This window comes from Dama dama, chromosome 29 (assembly GCF_033118175.1).
Source record: "Dama dama isolate Ldn47 chromosome 29, ASM3311817v1, whole genome shotgun sequence".
Lineage (NCBI taxonomy): Eukaryota > Metazoa > Chordata > Mammalia > Artiodactyla > Cervidae > Dama > Dama dama.
Genome location: NC_083709.1, coordinates 18,022,139 through 18,038,155, shown reverse-complemented (window position 1 = coordinate 18,038,155; position 16,017 = coordinate 18,022,139). Strand labels below are relative to the sequence as shown.

The 16,017-nt window shown below is 48.5% G+C and overlaps 1 protein-coding gene across 1 annotated transcript in view; it reads left to right on the top strand.

Moving 5' to 3' along the window:
* The first annotated feature begins 1,353 nt into the window (after nt 1-1,353).
* C29H8orf74 (chromosome 29 C8orf74 homolog) overlaps nt 1,354-16,017 on the top strand; it is a 28,136-nt gene continuing 13,472 nt past the window's right edge. Inside the window, exons 1-2 of the mRNA XM_061132462.1 lie at nt 1,354-1,401; nt 2,914-3,106. Coding sequence (XP_060988445.1) covers nt 1,354-1,401; nt 2,914-3,106 — 241 coding nt within the window. The remainder of the gene's footprint in view (nt 1,402-2,913; nt 3,107-16,017) is intronic.

Here is a 16,017-nt window from a genome sequence, read left to right as displayed (position 1 = left end):
AGGGGGAGAGGATGGGGCTGGAGAAGAAGGAATGGCCCAGATCGCAGAGGGCCTTGTAAGCCCCATGTAGTCTTCTACAAGGGGGCTGCTCCACGAACAACCGTGAAAGGTTTTAAAGCAAGAAATTGACATAGTCCATTTTTTTTACTCTGATGTAAACATTTAATTGTATTTTGCAATTGTGTATCAGTAAAAATAATAAAGAATAGAATTTTTAAAGCATGTGCAGTATGACCCTATTTTAAATTTTTTTTAATGTTTGTTTTTTTCTTATTAAGTTACTTCATATTATCTATCAATTATCTTTCCATATATCTATATACTCACAGACAATTGCCTGAATATTTATGACGTAGTTAATTTTTAAGTGCATGCGTGTCTGTGTGTGCAGAGAGAGGTAACAATATAACTCACATATCAGAGTTATCAGATCTCCTAATCAGAGATCCTAAGTGAGTTGCCCACAAGGTCAAGGAAGGTGGAGTCACATGGCCCAAGGGGATGATGGCTCTGTGTGGTTGGGAACTTTGGGAGCTCTCATGTCTGGCCAGGACCCCCTCTCACCCACCAAAGAGCCAAGGGGACCGGGGAGGTACCAGTGGGGGTGGCCCCAGGACCCGAGGGCTCAAACACCAACTCCCCACAGCATCCCAGGCTTTCCCCAGACGGCTCCTGGGCACGGAGTCAGGGCTTACAGGCAGGGAGGCAGGGGGGAGCGGGGATCAGGACTCGACCTGCGGGGCACCAGCTGGTCTTCCAGGAGAGAGCAAGGCAAGGCTAACCAGGAAGGAGACTGGATCCCCACGAATCTCCACATGTGGGGTGTTTGGGCACTGCACAGGGACACCCCTACAGAGCTGTTTTCTGTACCCGAGACAAAACTGGGTGGCACTAAACCAGAAGTCACAATTCCACTGGCCAGTGCAGAAGTGGGTAGAAACCGGATCCTGGCGGGACGAGGAGTCGGTGAGGATGGCATATGGAAGTCAATTTCTCCATGGAGAAAAATCCCCAACTATGGAAGGAAGGAGAAAAGTTCGGCTTGGGTTAGAAAGATGTAGCACCTGAGGGGCCATATGTATGTGTATGGGAAAGCCTGAGAAGGCTCACTGCCTGAAGGAGAACAACTTTCAAGGAGTAGGGCGAGAAATAAGAAAGGGCTCCAGGTTGCTGAGCAGGTATGGGGGGCTGAGACCCAGAGCCCGCTGGAGAAGAGGGACCAGAGGAGGGAAGCTGGGAGAGCCACATCCACGTGGGTCTTCATGACCTCACAAAGCAGGCATCCTCAGCCCAGCGTTCCTGAAGCTCCAAGGCAGTCCTGGCTAGGTCTCCTAGCAACTGGATGCAGGGGCCATGGCACTCCTAACACCCCAGGGAGTGAAAAAAGTCTTCCAATTTCAGGTGAAGAGAACACATGACTTTTAAAAGAAAGTGTGCTCCGGCTGGTCTAAGAGGGAGGTTTGTCCTCCCAGGGACGCCTGGACAGCTCTCCTGTCCCTGAGTGTCAGCTCAGAGGCCCGAGACAGGCGGGTGTGTGCCCAGGGAATGCCAGGCCAAAGTTGGTCCAGTCTTTGGAGCGGGGGGCTATCTTCCAGGCCGGCGGTGAGAGCCCCTGATGCAGCAGAGGCCACATGGAAGGACAGAGGAGGTGGGCGTGGAGGTGCTGTGCCCGCCTACACTCCAGGGGGAGCCTGGGAGGCCCCTGCGGCCGGTCACAGGGGTGCCACCTTCACCAGAGCCCTCGGGCCCTGTGAGCCCGTCAGGATTGTAGGCCAATGTGTGGAGGGAATATGTGTGTGGTTGTGGGTGTGGTGGGAGCCGGGGGGGTGGGGTGTCTGTGTCCTTAGGGCAGAGAAGGGGGCAGATTTCAACGGTTGCTCAGAATCATTTCTGAGGCCAAAATGCATGAGCAACGTGAACCCCTGTGGACTGAGGAGAATCTAGCCGACAGGGCCCAGGCCTCCAGTCTGTCCGCAGAGGCTCTGCTGTAGAACTCAGGCAAGACCACCCCGGGCCAGCGGTGTGCACAGGTCAGCCTCCGACCGGCAGTCTCAAGCTGACAGGGAGGCAGCAGGCAAGGTGCCCCCAGCTGAGGCTTCCCGCCCTGGCCCAGGACAGGTGCTTTCATCATCTTTCCTGGATTTTCTAGCCAGCTGTCCTTTCAGATGCTGACCTAGGGGGTCTACAAGGGCTGTGGGGGAGGGTAGAGGATCTCCAGGGGCTGAGACGAGGCTCTGGGCCTCCCTCAAGCACATCTGCCATCAGTTCCCCACTCGCCTCGCCCCAGGGGAGCAACACTCCTGTGTTCAGTGAATCCCCATTCATGCCACACCTTTTCTTACCCCCTCCTTGAAAGGGACTTGATTCTCCTACATGTGTTGGTGATCTCTAGGAAGCTTTCTAGAAAGGCCAAGTGAACTCTCAAGTAAAATGAATTCTAACCTAAAGAAAGGAATAAAAGGTACCTTAACCAGTCTTAATCCCTTAGCTTCACCAAGCAAGATGCATTCCTTCTGCTAAAGCATTGCTTCATCAAGCTTCTTCTTGGCTAGTCATTTACACTTTAGTATGAATTTCATGGTCATATCACTATCTCTGGAGCAGTCTCAGAGGGAAGTCAAATTTTGTTTGAGGGAAGAGGAAGCACGGATCATACTAATTCAGGACTTGAGGGCTGCTGGCAGGGTAGAAACCTGGAGCTGCAGCAGCTAGGATGAAAACTCCTAGATTCCTCTAGGAGTGGGGCTAGAAAGGTGAGGGAAAGCTGTCCAAAAATGAAAGACTAATTCTGCCCAAGTGTACCCCTAGTCCTGGTCACTCTTCAGGATCCTGGGGGCCCAGCATGGGCTCCCAGTGATGATGATGTCCCAATTCCTCAGTCTCACCCTCCACCCCTCATATCACACCCTGCAGAAACCAGAAGGTCGGGAGCACCTACGGAGACTGTTGAACTGGGAAGAGTTTGACGAGCTCAGAGACTCCCGCAGAAGCATCCTGCTGGACACCCTCTATGAAAGCATCATCTTTGCTGTGGGCAAAGGCTTCCCATGGGGGGAGGTGGCCCAGGTGGTCAAGTTCACAGAAGAGCTGCTCAAGGAAACCAAAGGTACAGGACAGGCGGGGCAGGAGTCAGTGAGGCCTGGGGAGGGCTCACAGCCCCAGGGGCCCTCCAAACAGCCTGGAGCCACTGGCTTTCTTTCTGTGGGATTTAGCCTCTTCACATGGCCCAAACAGGGCCCTGTCCAGACTTTCTGGAAAGTGGAACAAACAGAATGTCCTTGCTGAGTCTTGTTCCTGATCACCCTGGTGGGAACTCTTGTACCACACCAAGCTATTCACAAAGCAACCAGGGGTGTTTGTTTTTTCAGCCAGTCATTCACACTTTAGTATGAACTATATCGGGTTTCCCTGGAGGCTCAATGGTAAAGAATCCTCCTGCCAGTGCAAGAGACACAAGAGACACTGATTCGATCCTTGAGTTGGGAAGACCCCTGGAGAAGGAAGTTTCAAGCCAGTCCAGTATTCTTGCCTGGGGAATCCCATGGACAGAGGAGCCTGGTGGGCTACAGTCCATGGGGTTGCAAAGAGTCAGTTACAACTTAGCAAATAAACAACAACAATGAACTTCATCACTAAACCTATACCTCTGGGGCAGCTAGTTGAGAGTAGGGTCCAAGAGGAGTCAATTTTTGTTTTAGAAAAGAGAGAAGAAATAATAATAATTCAGAATTTTTATTTTGGTCCTGCTTAACTTAAATGTGTCACTGTTCTGCTTAAAATCCTTCATTGAATTTCCATTGTACCCCTGAGAGACTGCAAATTGTTCCCAGTGTCTGTTTTGGCTCTGCTGACTGTCTTGGAGGGATCCTCTATAGATGTCAGCTTGCTGGCAGGGGTGGGGGAACCAGAGTCAGGTTATGGAAGAACAGTTCTCCCACTGCTACCCTGTGTTGGGCTGCAGGGGAAGAGGGTAAGCATCTCTCGCTGTGATCCACAGCACGAGGGGGTGTGGCCACATCTTCCCACCCTTGTCTGAGATGCAGATTCATTCATTAAGCAGATACATGGAGCATCCCCTCCATGACCACCATTGTAGTAATACTCAACCAAGAATCATCAGTAGGTGCTAAAATCAGTGGCTGAGTGCTTGATGGGAAATGGGATATTTACACACTTCCTCAGAGTCTCCCCACAATGTCATTACTGACGGTAAAGGGGGAAAGAATACGTTTATGGTGAGGGAACCTGGTGGACACCTCCTTAATCAATGCTCCATCAGCAAGAGGACACAGATTATCGTGCCATCCAATGGGATGCAAAAGAAACAGCCAGCATCCTTCTGTGATGGTTTTAGCAGAGTTTCAGAGCCTGACATCATTGGAAAAAACTTCCAATTAGGGCACTACACAAAGTCCCTCTCCTGTAAGCTTCAAAGCACAAAGGTCATGAGAACCCAGGAAAGACAGAGGAACGGCTCCAAACTGAGAGACACTGAGGCAACGTGTCCGCTAAACATGACAGGGGGGCCCGACTTGGGTCCTTCTACTGTAAAGAATGTCACTGGGACAACTGGAGAGCCTTGGGTCAGGTCTGGGTATTGGACACGAGTGTTGTGTTGAGGGTGATCTCTGGACTCTGGTGGTTGTGGTTGTGAATGTCCTTGTGTAGGAAATGCACACAAAAAGATCCTGCTTGATGGGGCATTAAGTGGATCACTTCTTCTTTAAGTAGTTCAGGACATTTTTCTTTGTACTATTTTTTTCTAGCTTTATTGAGATATAATTGACATACAATATTGTATAAGTTTAATGTAAGCAACATGGTTTGATATATGTATATATTGTGAAATAAATAGCATGATAAGTTTAATGAACACCACCTCACCTGGTTTTTTTCTTGAGATGATAACTTTTAAGGTCTACTCTCCTGGCAACTTTCAAACACACAATATGATATTGTTAATTATAGTCATCATGTTTTACATTATATCCTCAGGTCTTAATTATCTTATAACTGGAAGTTTGTACCTTTGGCCACCTTCACCTATTTCACCCATGCACCAACCCATGGCTTCTGGCAACCACCTATCTTTACTATTTCCATGATGAAGTTCAGGGTTTTTTTGATTCCACATGTAAGTGAAATCATACAGTATTCGCCTTTCTCTGACTTTTCTCACTTGACACATAATGACCTCAAAGTTCATCATGTTGTTACAAATGCTAAGATTTCCTTCTTCTATGGCTGAATAATATTACTTTATGTATGTGCATGCATGTATACGCATGTATGCATGTATGTATACATACCCACATATATAGTGTATATTCACATTTTCTTTATCCACTTGTCTGTCATTTGATTCATGGGTTATTTCTGTATTGGTTATTGTGAATAATGCCACAGTGAATATATGTTAGTGTTAGTCACTCAGTCATGTCCAACTCTTTGCTCCCCATGGACTGTAGCCCACCAGGTGATTCTGCAGAATTTCCCAGGCAAGAATACTGGAGTGGGTAGTCATTCCCTTCTCCAGGGGATCTTCCTGATCCAGGAATCAAACCCAGGTCTCCTGCATCACAGGCAGATTCTTTACCATCTGAGCCACCAGGGAAGCCCACACCAAACATGGGCGTCAGACATCTCCTCGAGAGTGATTTCATGTCCTTTGAATATATACCCAGAAACGGGACCACTGTATCACGTGGTAGCTTTATTTGTAATTTGTTGAGGAATAGATTCAAGGGATTAGATTTGATAGACAGAGTGCCTGATGAACTATGGGCGGAGGTTCATGACATTGTACAGGAGACAGGGATCAAGACCATCCCCAAGAAAAAGAAATGCAAAAAGTCAAAATGGCCGTCTGAGGAGGCCTTACAAATAGCTATGAAAAGAAGAGAAGTGAAAAGCAAGGGAGAAAAGGAAAGATATACCCATTTGAATGCAGAGTTCCAAAGAATAGCCAGGAGAGATAAGAAAGCCTTCCTCAGTGATCAGTGCAAAGAAATAGAGGAAAACAATAGAATGGGAAAGACTAGAGATTGCTTCAAGAAAACTAGAGATCCTGAGGGAACATTTCATGCAAAGATGGGCACAATAAAGGACAGAAATGGTATGGACCTAACAGAAGAAGAAGATATTAAGAAGAGGTGGCAAGAATACACGAAGAACTGTACAAAAAAGATATTCACAACCCAGATAATCACGTTGGTGTGATCACTCACCTAGAGCCAGATATCCTGGATGGGAAGTCAAGTGGGGCTTAGGAAGCATCACTACGAACAAAGCTAGTGGATGTGATGGAATTCCAGTTGAGCTATTTCAAATCCTGAAAGATGATGCTGTGAAAGTGCTGCACTCAATATGCCAGCAAATTTGGAAAACCCCATAGTGGCCACAGGACTGGAAAAGGTCAATCTTCATTCAATCCCAAAGAAAGGCAATGCCAAAGAATGCTCAAACTACCGCACAATTGCACTCATCTCACACGCTAGTAAAGTAATATTCAAAATTCTCCAAGTCAAGCTTCAACAGTATGTGTACTGTGAACTTCCAGATGTTCAAGCTGGATTTAGAAAAGGCAGACAAACCAGAGATCAAATTGCCAACATCTGTTGGATCATTGAAAAAGCAAGAGAGTTCCAGAAAAACATCTACTTCTGCTTTATTGACTATGCCAAAGCCTTTGACTGTGTGGATCACAACAAACTGTGGAAAAATTCTTCAAGAGATGGGGATACCAGATCACCTGACCTGCCTCCTGAGAGATCTGTATTGCAGTTCAAGAAGCAACAGTTAGAACTAGACATGGAACAACAGACTGGTTCCAAATCAGGAAAGGAGTAAGTCAGGGCTGTATATTGTCACCCTGCTTATTTAACTTATATGCAGAGTACATCATGAGAAATGCTGAGCTGGATGAAGCACATGCTGGAATCAAGATTGCCAAAAGAAATAGCAATAACCTCAGATATGCAGATGACACCACCCTTATGGCAGATAGTGAAGAGGAACTAAAGAGCCTCTTGATATAAGTGAAAGAGAAGAGTGAAAAAGTTGGCTTAAAACTCAACATTCAGAAAATTATGATCATGGCATCTGGTCCCCTCACTTCATGGCAAATAGATGGAGAAACAGTGGAAACAGTGACAAACTTTATTTCTTTGGGCTCCAAAATCACTGCAGATGGTGACTGCAGCCATGAAATTAAAAGACGCTTGCTCCTTGAAAGAAAAGTCATGACCAACCTAGACAGCATATTAAAAAGCAGAGACATTACTTTGACAACAAAGGTCCATCTTGTCAAAGCTATGGTTTTTCCAGTAGTGATGTATGGATGTGAGAGTTGGACTATAAAGAAAGCTGGGTGCCAAAGAATTGATGCTTTTGAGCTGTGGTGTTGGAGAAGACTCTTGAGAGTCCCTTGGGCTGCAAGGAGATCCAACCAGTCCATGCTAAAGGAGATCAGTCCCGGGTACTCATTGGCAGGACTGATGCTGAAGCTGAAACTCCAATACTTTGGCCACCTGATGTGAAGAACTGACTCATTTGAGAAGACCCTGATGCTGGAAAGATTGAAGGTGGGAGGAGAAGGGGATGACAGGGGATGAGATGGTTGGATGGCATCACCGACTCAGTGGACATGAGTTTGGGTAAACTCCGGGAGTTGGTGATGGACAGGGAGGCCTGGTGTGCTGCAGTCCATGGGGTCGCAAAGAGTCAGACACGACTGAGTGACTGAACTGACTGACTGAGGAACCTCTACACTATTTTCCATAGTGACTGCACCAATTTACAGTCCCACCAAAATTGCACAAGTGTGCCCTTTTGTCTGCATCCTCTCCAGGACTTGTTATTTCTAGTCTTTTTGATGATAAACATACTGAAAGGTATGACGTGAAACCTCATTGTGGTTTTGATTTGCATTTCCTTATGGTAGTCATGCTGAACATCTTTTTCATGTACCTGTTGGCCACCTGTATGTCCTCTTTGGGAAAAAGTATATTTAAGTACATTCCCCATTTTTACTTGGGTTATTTGAATGTTTATTATTGAGTTGTATGATTTCTTAATATATTTTGGGTACTAACCTCTTATCAGACATATGACTGGCAAATATTTTTTTCCCATTCTGTAGGTTGCTTTTATTTATTTAAATATTTATTGTGATGATGATATTGGCTTTTTTTTTTTTTTTTTTTTTTGGTTCCTTAGTTCCTCAGCCAGGAATCAAACCCATGCCCCCTTCGTTGAAAGCACAGAGTCTTAACCACTGGACTACCAGGGAAGTCTCTTTAGGTGGCCTTTTTTATTTTGTTGATCATTTCTTTTACCGTGCGGAAGCTTTCAGGTTGATGTCGTCCCCTTTGTTGGTTTCTGCTCTTGTTGCCTTTACTTTTGGTGTCATATCCCAAAAATTATTTGCTAAGATTAACGTCAAGGAGCTTTCACCTGTTTTCTTCTAGGAGTTTTATGATTTCAGGTTGTACTATTTTTTAATAGACTTTCTTTTTTAGAGTAGTTTTATGTTCCCAGTAAAATAGAGCAGAAGGTACAAAGATTCCCCATGGAAACCCTGCCTTCCCTCAACCCACACTCACAGTATTTCCCATTATCAACATCCCCCTCCAGAGAGGGTACATGTGTTCTAATTGATGAGCCGACACTGATACGTGATTATCACTTCAAGTTCATAGTTTACATTAAGGTTCGCACCTGGTGTTATGCGTTCTTGGCTTTTGACAAATGTGTCATGACATGCATCCGTCATTACAGTACCATACAGAATGCTTTCACTACCCTAGGAATTCGCCAAGTCCAATCTAATCATCCTTCCGTCCCCCTCAACTGGTAGAAAGTAGATGTTTCCACTGCCTCTGTAGTTTTGCCTTTTGTCATATAGTTGGAATCCTACAGTCTGTAGCCTTTTCAGATTGACTACTTTCACAAGTAATACACATTTTAGTTTCCTCCATGTAAAGACATGGAGTTCATTTAAGGACGGAGTAATATTCCATTGTTTGGATGTGTCACAGCTGATATATTCATTCACCTACTGAAGGGTGTCTTGCACCTCAGCATCCAGCCTTAACCACTGTTCACGCCCTCCTTGTCTGCCACCCTCCTAACCTATCTCCATCTCTCAACCCGTCACTGCTTTCACATCGTGCATCCGTTGACCAAACTGCACCATGATTCTTTTCAGACACAAGTAAAATCCCATCACTCCTCTACTTCAAGCCACTCAGTGTTCCTATTGTATATCTTACACGCACTTGCATCAGCCCTTTCTTTTTATTTCTGGGGCTGTCAGGTGGGCACCCTTCCATGTCTGTCCTCCCAGCCAGCATTCCAACCCAGTGATCACAGCCCAAAGGCTGAAGCAAGACATGCAGTCCTCAGGGGCTGGTTTCAGGGATTCTTAGGAAATTTCATTGCACCCCAGACAACCCCCCGCCCTTTGGAGCCTTCCTGGCATCCCTCTGGATCCCACTCCCCGCTGCTCACAGCGATGCCTGGGTACCAGGTTCAGCCTTGTGGTTTGAGCTCTGCCGTGGCTCATGGCCAGAAAAAACACTGACGAGCAGGAGAAGAATGTCAGCCTCAAGCAGGTGGGAACTCGGGCTCTTTCAAGTTTCCATCAGAGCCTTCCACAGGCTGAGCCCTTGAAAAACAGTCGACGATGATGCAAACCCAACTCCAAACTGAGGAGATTAGATCGCTCTGGTGCTTTCAGTATTTCTGGCTATTGCATACCTTGCCAATACACGGTCTATCTATGTCTCTAGACTCTTAAACCTCAGAGTTACTAGGAGATTTGATCAGAAAACTCAATTCCCTCTACTGAAGGGACTCCCCCTTAACAAGCCAGCAAGGCTTTCCTAGCTTCTGATGGCACTGTAAGCAACAGGGAGCTCCCTCCTTCTGAGGAAGGTCATTCCTTTGTACAGCCACTCTCGTTATTAGAAATTCCTCCTCATATTTAGTTACACCCTCCTCTGGCACCTTCTATTAATACTCACACGCCCAAAGTCTATCCTCTAGATAGAGCAGTGAGTGGGCCCTGAAAATACTTAATGGGCTTCATATACTCTGATCGTCATGTCTTCACATGTCGACTGGACACCCCCAAGTGCATTTTATCATTCTTACCACGATGTCATTTCCATAGACCCCTCTACCCCACGGACGTCCCTGGTAGCTCAGATGGTAAAGAATTTTCTTGCAATGCAGGAGAGCTGGGTTTGATCCATGGGTCAGGAAGATTTCCTGGAGAAGGGAATGGCTACCCATTCTAGTATTCTTACCTGGAGAATTCCATGGACAGAGGAGCCTGGCGGACTATAGTCCATGGGGTCACAAAGAGTTGGACAGGCCTGAGTGACTAACACTTTCACTTTCCTTCCTCCACCCCACCTCTTCATCCTGTCCCCTTCTCTGAGCATCCTTGTGTTTGTCAATGTCATTCTCAAAATATGGCATCCAGATCCCAACATGATACAACCTGCAATTTGATCGATGCAGTGATAAGGGATTTTATCGTCACCTCCTTATCCTGGTGGTGATGCTCCTGTTTCTATAGCTTATGGACACATTTACTTTATTAGCATCAATGTCACAGTCATAATGGGCAGGCAGTGCACCACCCATAGTTGTCTTCCCCATCTTGCCCTTGTACTTAGCGATATGGAATACACATGCAGGACTTTACAATCATCCCCACTGATTCCATTTGTCACTGTTGACCCGTCTTTTCCTCCTCCTGGCAGCTTTTAAATCTTGATCCTGGGACATCCAGCTTACAAGATCTTTCTCTTACTTTTAAATCCACTCCAAGTTTGTGAAACTTGATTGTTACAAATATCAAGTAGGAGCAAGCTCTTGGGAGGGCTCCCAGTACCTGAAATTGGACTTGCTGAAGCTATCAGTCATCTGGAGGCTCCGAGCCCAGACGGAAGACTCAAATCCTAATTCTGTCCCTTGTAGGATGCGTGGTCCTGGGCAGCCACACCACCGCTGAGCCTCTGATTACACATCAAAAGGAAATTTTAAAAAAGAGCACCCAATTTGTAGGATTGAGGTTATGAAGATGAAGCCCACAGCATGGCTCTTGATGCATGGAGGGGTTCAGTGAGGACTGGCTCTTATTTTCAGGAGGGACCACAGGGACAAAGACCCAGAGCCTCAAGGTAGGTGATGTGATTCTGAGATGGCCTGATCAAGCGCGGCCAGGCATGCTTCATGCGGAACCTGCTTCTCATCAACCTCCAAACACACTGAAGTCATCAGCCCTTTCTCAGGAGGAGCAGAGATGGCCCCGGGACCCTTTCTCCTCAGATGCATCAGAGAAAAGGGGACAGGACAGTGGGCAGAGGACCTAGAGGTAAAGTAAACGGCAGACTCACTCCCGAAGTGAGTGCAAGGAAGGAGGCAGAAAAGACGGTCCCAGGAAACTGACCCGCCATGAGGGCCGACTCTGGCTTGGAGGGTGCAGACAGTGGGGTGCAGCAGGGAACCCCAAGAGTGGGAGCCACCCTAGAACTCCGCCTCCTGAGCTGGGTCCATGCACTCGAGCCCTGCCATGGCGCCAACCAGATGATACCTGCCAGGCCAGCCCAGACATCAGGCTATGTCCATACTGCCTCCCAGAACCCCATCCCCAGGACACTCAAGGGCATGAACAAGCACCTCAATCCTCTGAGGCAGGGGGTGCCTTCCTCCCCAGGGCACTCCTTCTCACTCTGCATCAGCTCCAGGCCCAGGCTGAGCCAGGCCAAAGGCCACACAGCAGAACCAGGAGGCACCGAACTCTGCAGTCTGTAGACCTGGGTTCAAGTCCATCTCCAGCATGTATTACTGTGCAACCTTGAAAACATCATTTTCTCTGGACCTGCAGTTCCTAATCTCTAAAATGAGGGCCATAAGAGTTCCAACTCACAGTGGGGTTGGAAAAATTAAAGACACAGGCCTGCAGAGGATGATGGAGTGACAGAGAGGAAGTGCTTGGCAAAGGTCAGACCCCCCAACCAGGCGTGGAGGTGAAGCGGGTCACACAGCAGAGACTGGTGGTCCAGGACCAGAGGTTGCTTCACGCTTCTCCCTCTCCCCACCCCTGAGAGTGGGGGGCTCACTGTCTGGCCCATTTCTTGTCTCCTCCTTCCTCACAGGCAGGGCTGCAGCTGGGTTCAAGTCAGGGGCCGGGGGAAGGGAGGTCCAGACTGGCCCGTGAGGCAGCTGCCCTGCCCATGGCACGCAGGCGAGGAGACCGCAGTGCTCACCACTCGTTCCCCTTGTTAGGGGACCCAGGCAGTGAGGGGCAGGCAGGTCAGATTCCAAATGAGCTGTGGTCCTTCTCACCTCCGGCCTCATCTCATCTCCTGCCTGGCTCCGGCCCCCAGGCCTGGTCCACCCGTCACAGGTTGTGAGGTGTGAGATGCCAACAGCCAGGGTTCCCACTGGCTATCAGCTCACCTTCAAGCTTCCGTTTCGGCTAAAGTCCACATGGGGCTGTCACTCTTCTTGGAAGGGAGCTTCTCTTAGGATGATTTTTTGTTTGTTTTTGTTTAGTTAATCCCAGACCGTGGTGGTTGAGTTCTGTTTGCAGACAAGGTAACAAAGTTGGCCGGCAGCCTCTAAGGAGGGTCATGTTTGCACAGCAGTGATTCAGAGCTCCGCCAGGCTGGCCGCCTGTTCAGCTTATCTCCGGGCCCAATCGGGCCCCAGAACCGAGAGGGAAAGGGTGGCCCTTTATTCAAAAGCAGAAGCTGATTCCACTCCAACAAACGGCTCACCGGCATGTTCGAGTCTCAGCTCCAAGCCAGAAGAAAGAGTCCTTGTGTTGGCCCCTCCTCTACCAGGCTCTGGGAAGCCCCGGGCAGATCCTATCCTGCCGCGTCCTTGGGGCCCAGGGTGAAGTCACCACTCTCGGCACAGAGGGACAGAAGCCTGCCAGCTCCGGCCTGGTGGGAGGAAACCGTAGGAAGTGGCAGATTTTGCACACCCTACCTCAGCTCTGGGAGAGGAGGGGAGAGAGACTGGGGCATTTGGGGACCTCAGGGAGCTGCAGAAATGCAGAGTGCCGGGGAGACCCCAAGCTTCCTATCTCCAGCGGGCCCATAGCAGCAGGAGAGGGGGAGCAGGGGGGTAGCCTCCTGACTCAGGCTTCGCTCAGCGGGGAACTGAGGGCTGGAGGCACCCAAACCAGCTCAGATGCTCACCTGGGACCTGGGAACACCTGCCCACCATCCCTGGAGCCACTTTGCAGCTTCCGCCTCTTGTCATCATCAACATCTGGTGGGCACTGGCCTCCTCTGGGGCTCCGTCTGCACCTCTGGGCTGGGGAAGACCCCTTTCCTGCTGACCTGGCCCCCAAATCATGAGTCTGTGAGGAAGTGGGCCTTGATGACCAGTCAGTGGAGGCAAGAGGCAGCCAGGCGAGGGTCCAGTGAACTGCGTCACGGCCCTGGCATCTGTGGTCCCACCCACAGCCACTCCTGACTCTCCAGGAAATGTCATCCAGGCAGCTGTAGGGTAGAAGGGGGCTGGCAGGAGCCAATGACTCCCCCAAGCTCCCTGCATGAATGCTCCCTCCCAGCGCACTCGCAGCCATGCCCAGGGGCCACCCCGCCAGCCCCTGAGCATCCGCTGACATGGGGGAGCCTCCACTGACTCAGGACCAGCGCTGCAGAAAGCAGGTGCCCTTCTGCCTTCCTGAGAGCCTGTCTGTCTAGCGGCTCTCTCCTGGGCAGCTCAAATAGAACACCCCTCGGACTAAACCCTCGGAGACAACTTTGCTGAAGGAGAATGGAAGTTCCCCCTGAAGGCACTAATTGAGACCCTAGGAGACCATCTCTTGGGGCAAAGAAGCAACTCTTTTTTTTTTTTTAACTTTTTATTTTGTATTGGCATATAGTCGATTAACAATGTTGTGACATTGTTGTGTGACATTTCCAGTGTACAGGGAAGGGACTCAGACATACATACACATGTATCCTTTCTCCCCCAACCCCCTCCCATCCAGGCTGCCACACGATGTCGAACAGAGTTTCTTGTGCTATACACTAAGTCCTTGTTGGTTATCCACTTTAAATATGGCAGTGTGTGCACATCCATCTCAAACTCCCTATCAAAGGGGCAACTCTTAGCCCAGAGATCTTCCCCTGACTGTATTCGTTTGCCCTGGCTGCTATAATGAAGTTCCCCAGACTGGGCCGCTTCGACGGCAAAAATGTATTTTCTCTAGTTATGGAGGTTGGAAGTCCAAGATCAAGGTGTGAGCAAGATTGCGTTCTTCCAAGGCTTCTCGGGCTTTGCAGATGGCCATCTCCTCACTATATACCGCACGCGGCCTCTCTTGTGAGTGTCTGTGCCCTAATCTCTTCTTATAAACACATCAGTCATAGCCGATTAGGGCCACCTCATGACCTCATTTAAACTTAATAACCTCTGTAAAGACCCTGTCTCCAAGTACAGTCATATTCTGGGGTCCTGGGGGTGAGGACTTCCACGTATGAATAGGGGAGGGGGGAACCCTGAGTTAATACAGCCCATGATGCTGAGAGAGGTCACAGACCACCAGGTGGGGCTGAACCAGCCAGCCAGCCAGAAATCAAGGGGCCACTGGAACCTTTCCTGAGGGGCTGCACCTGCTGCAGAGGAAGGTACAGAAATCTCAGCGTTTTCACACGTAGCATCTGTAAGCCTCACTGTGACCTTGTGTCATAGACATTATTTGTTTTAATTGGAATATAATTGCTTTACAATGTTGTGTTGGTTCCTGCCATATAATGAAGTGAGTCAGCTGTATATATACACAAATCCCCTCCTTCTTGAACCTTCCTCCCACCCACCCCGCTGGGTCGTCACAGTTGAGCCCCCTGTGGTCCACAGAAGGTTCCCACTAGCCACCTGTTTTACACATGGCAGTGTCTATGGTAAATCCTAATCTCCTTATTCATCCCACCCAGCTTTCCCCATCCCGAATCCACACGTCTAGTCTCTACATCTGTCTCTCTATTCATGCCCTGCAAAAAGGTTCATCTGTACCATTTTTCAGATTCCACATATGTGCATTAATGTACGATATTTGTTTTTCTCTTTCTGACTTACTTCAGTCTGTGTGACAGTCTGAGGTCCATCCATGTCTCTACAAATGACCCAGTTTCATCCCTTTTTATGGCTGAGTAGTATGCCATTATATACATGTACTACATTTTCTTTATCCATTCGTCTGTCTATGGGCATTTAGGTTGTTCTATGACTTGGCTGTTCTGAATAGTGTTATAATGAACAATGGGGTGCATGTGTCTCTTTGAATCGAGGATTTCTCAGGGTGTATGTCCAGGAGTGAGACTGCGCCCTCACCATCAGCTGATGTGTTTTGGCATGGATGCGCTCCCCGTGTGGGGCGGGGGGTGGTACTAGCGTCCTTGGGACCAGACTTCTGGCCCTTTGGAGTGATCCCTGCCCTACCTCTAACTTCCCGTGTCTTTCCTCAGTTGGTTGGACATTTTGGTCAGTCTCTGAGTCCCCCATCAGCAGAGGGGACAAAGGATGGTATGAAGTCACCAAGTTTTAGTCTTGGTACCGTGCCCTGTCCCTGAGACAGTGAGATTACGTGGTCATTTTCGCCTTGGGGGTGATGAACAATAGGATGAAGATCCAAAGTCAGTGGCCCTTCACCAAACTTGAGACAGCTGCAGGAGGCACCCACCTCACCCTAGAATGTGGGACCATGGCTGCTTAGAATCAAAAGGATCCAAAAAGTCACCCGATTCAACCCTCCCTCCCTCCCACCACCACCACACACTCAGGAATGCTCTTCCCAGCTAACTGCCTGCTCACTCCTCCACTGATAAAGCTCTCACTTCTAGAAAGTTCTCCCTTGTTGAACTGAAATCTTTCTCTCTGAGGCTTCCATCTGATGGTTCCTGTTCTGACCTCTGAACCTGTCCAAATCAGCTTAATCCTTGCTCCACTCACTCAGCCATCCTCTGGCCAGCACTGGCAGAGCTC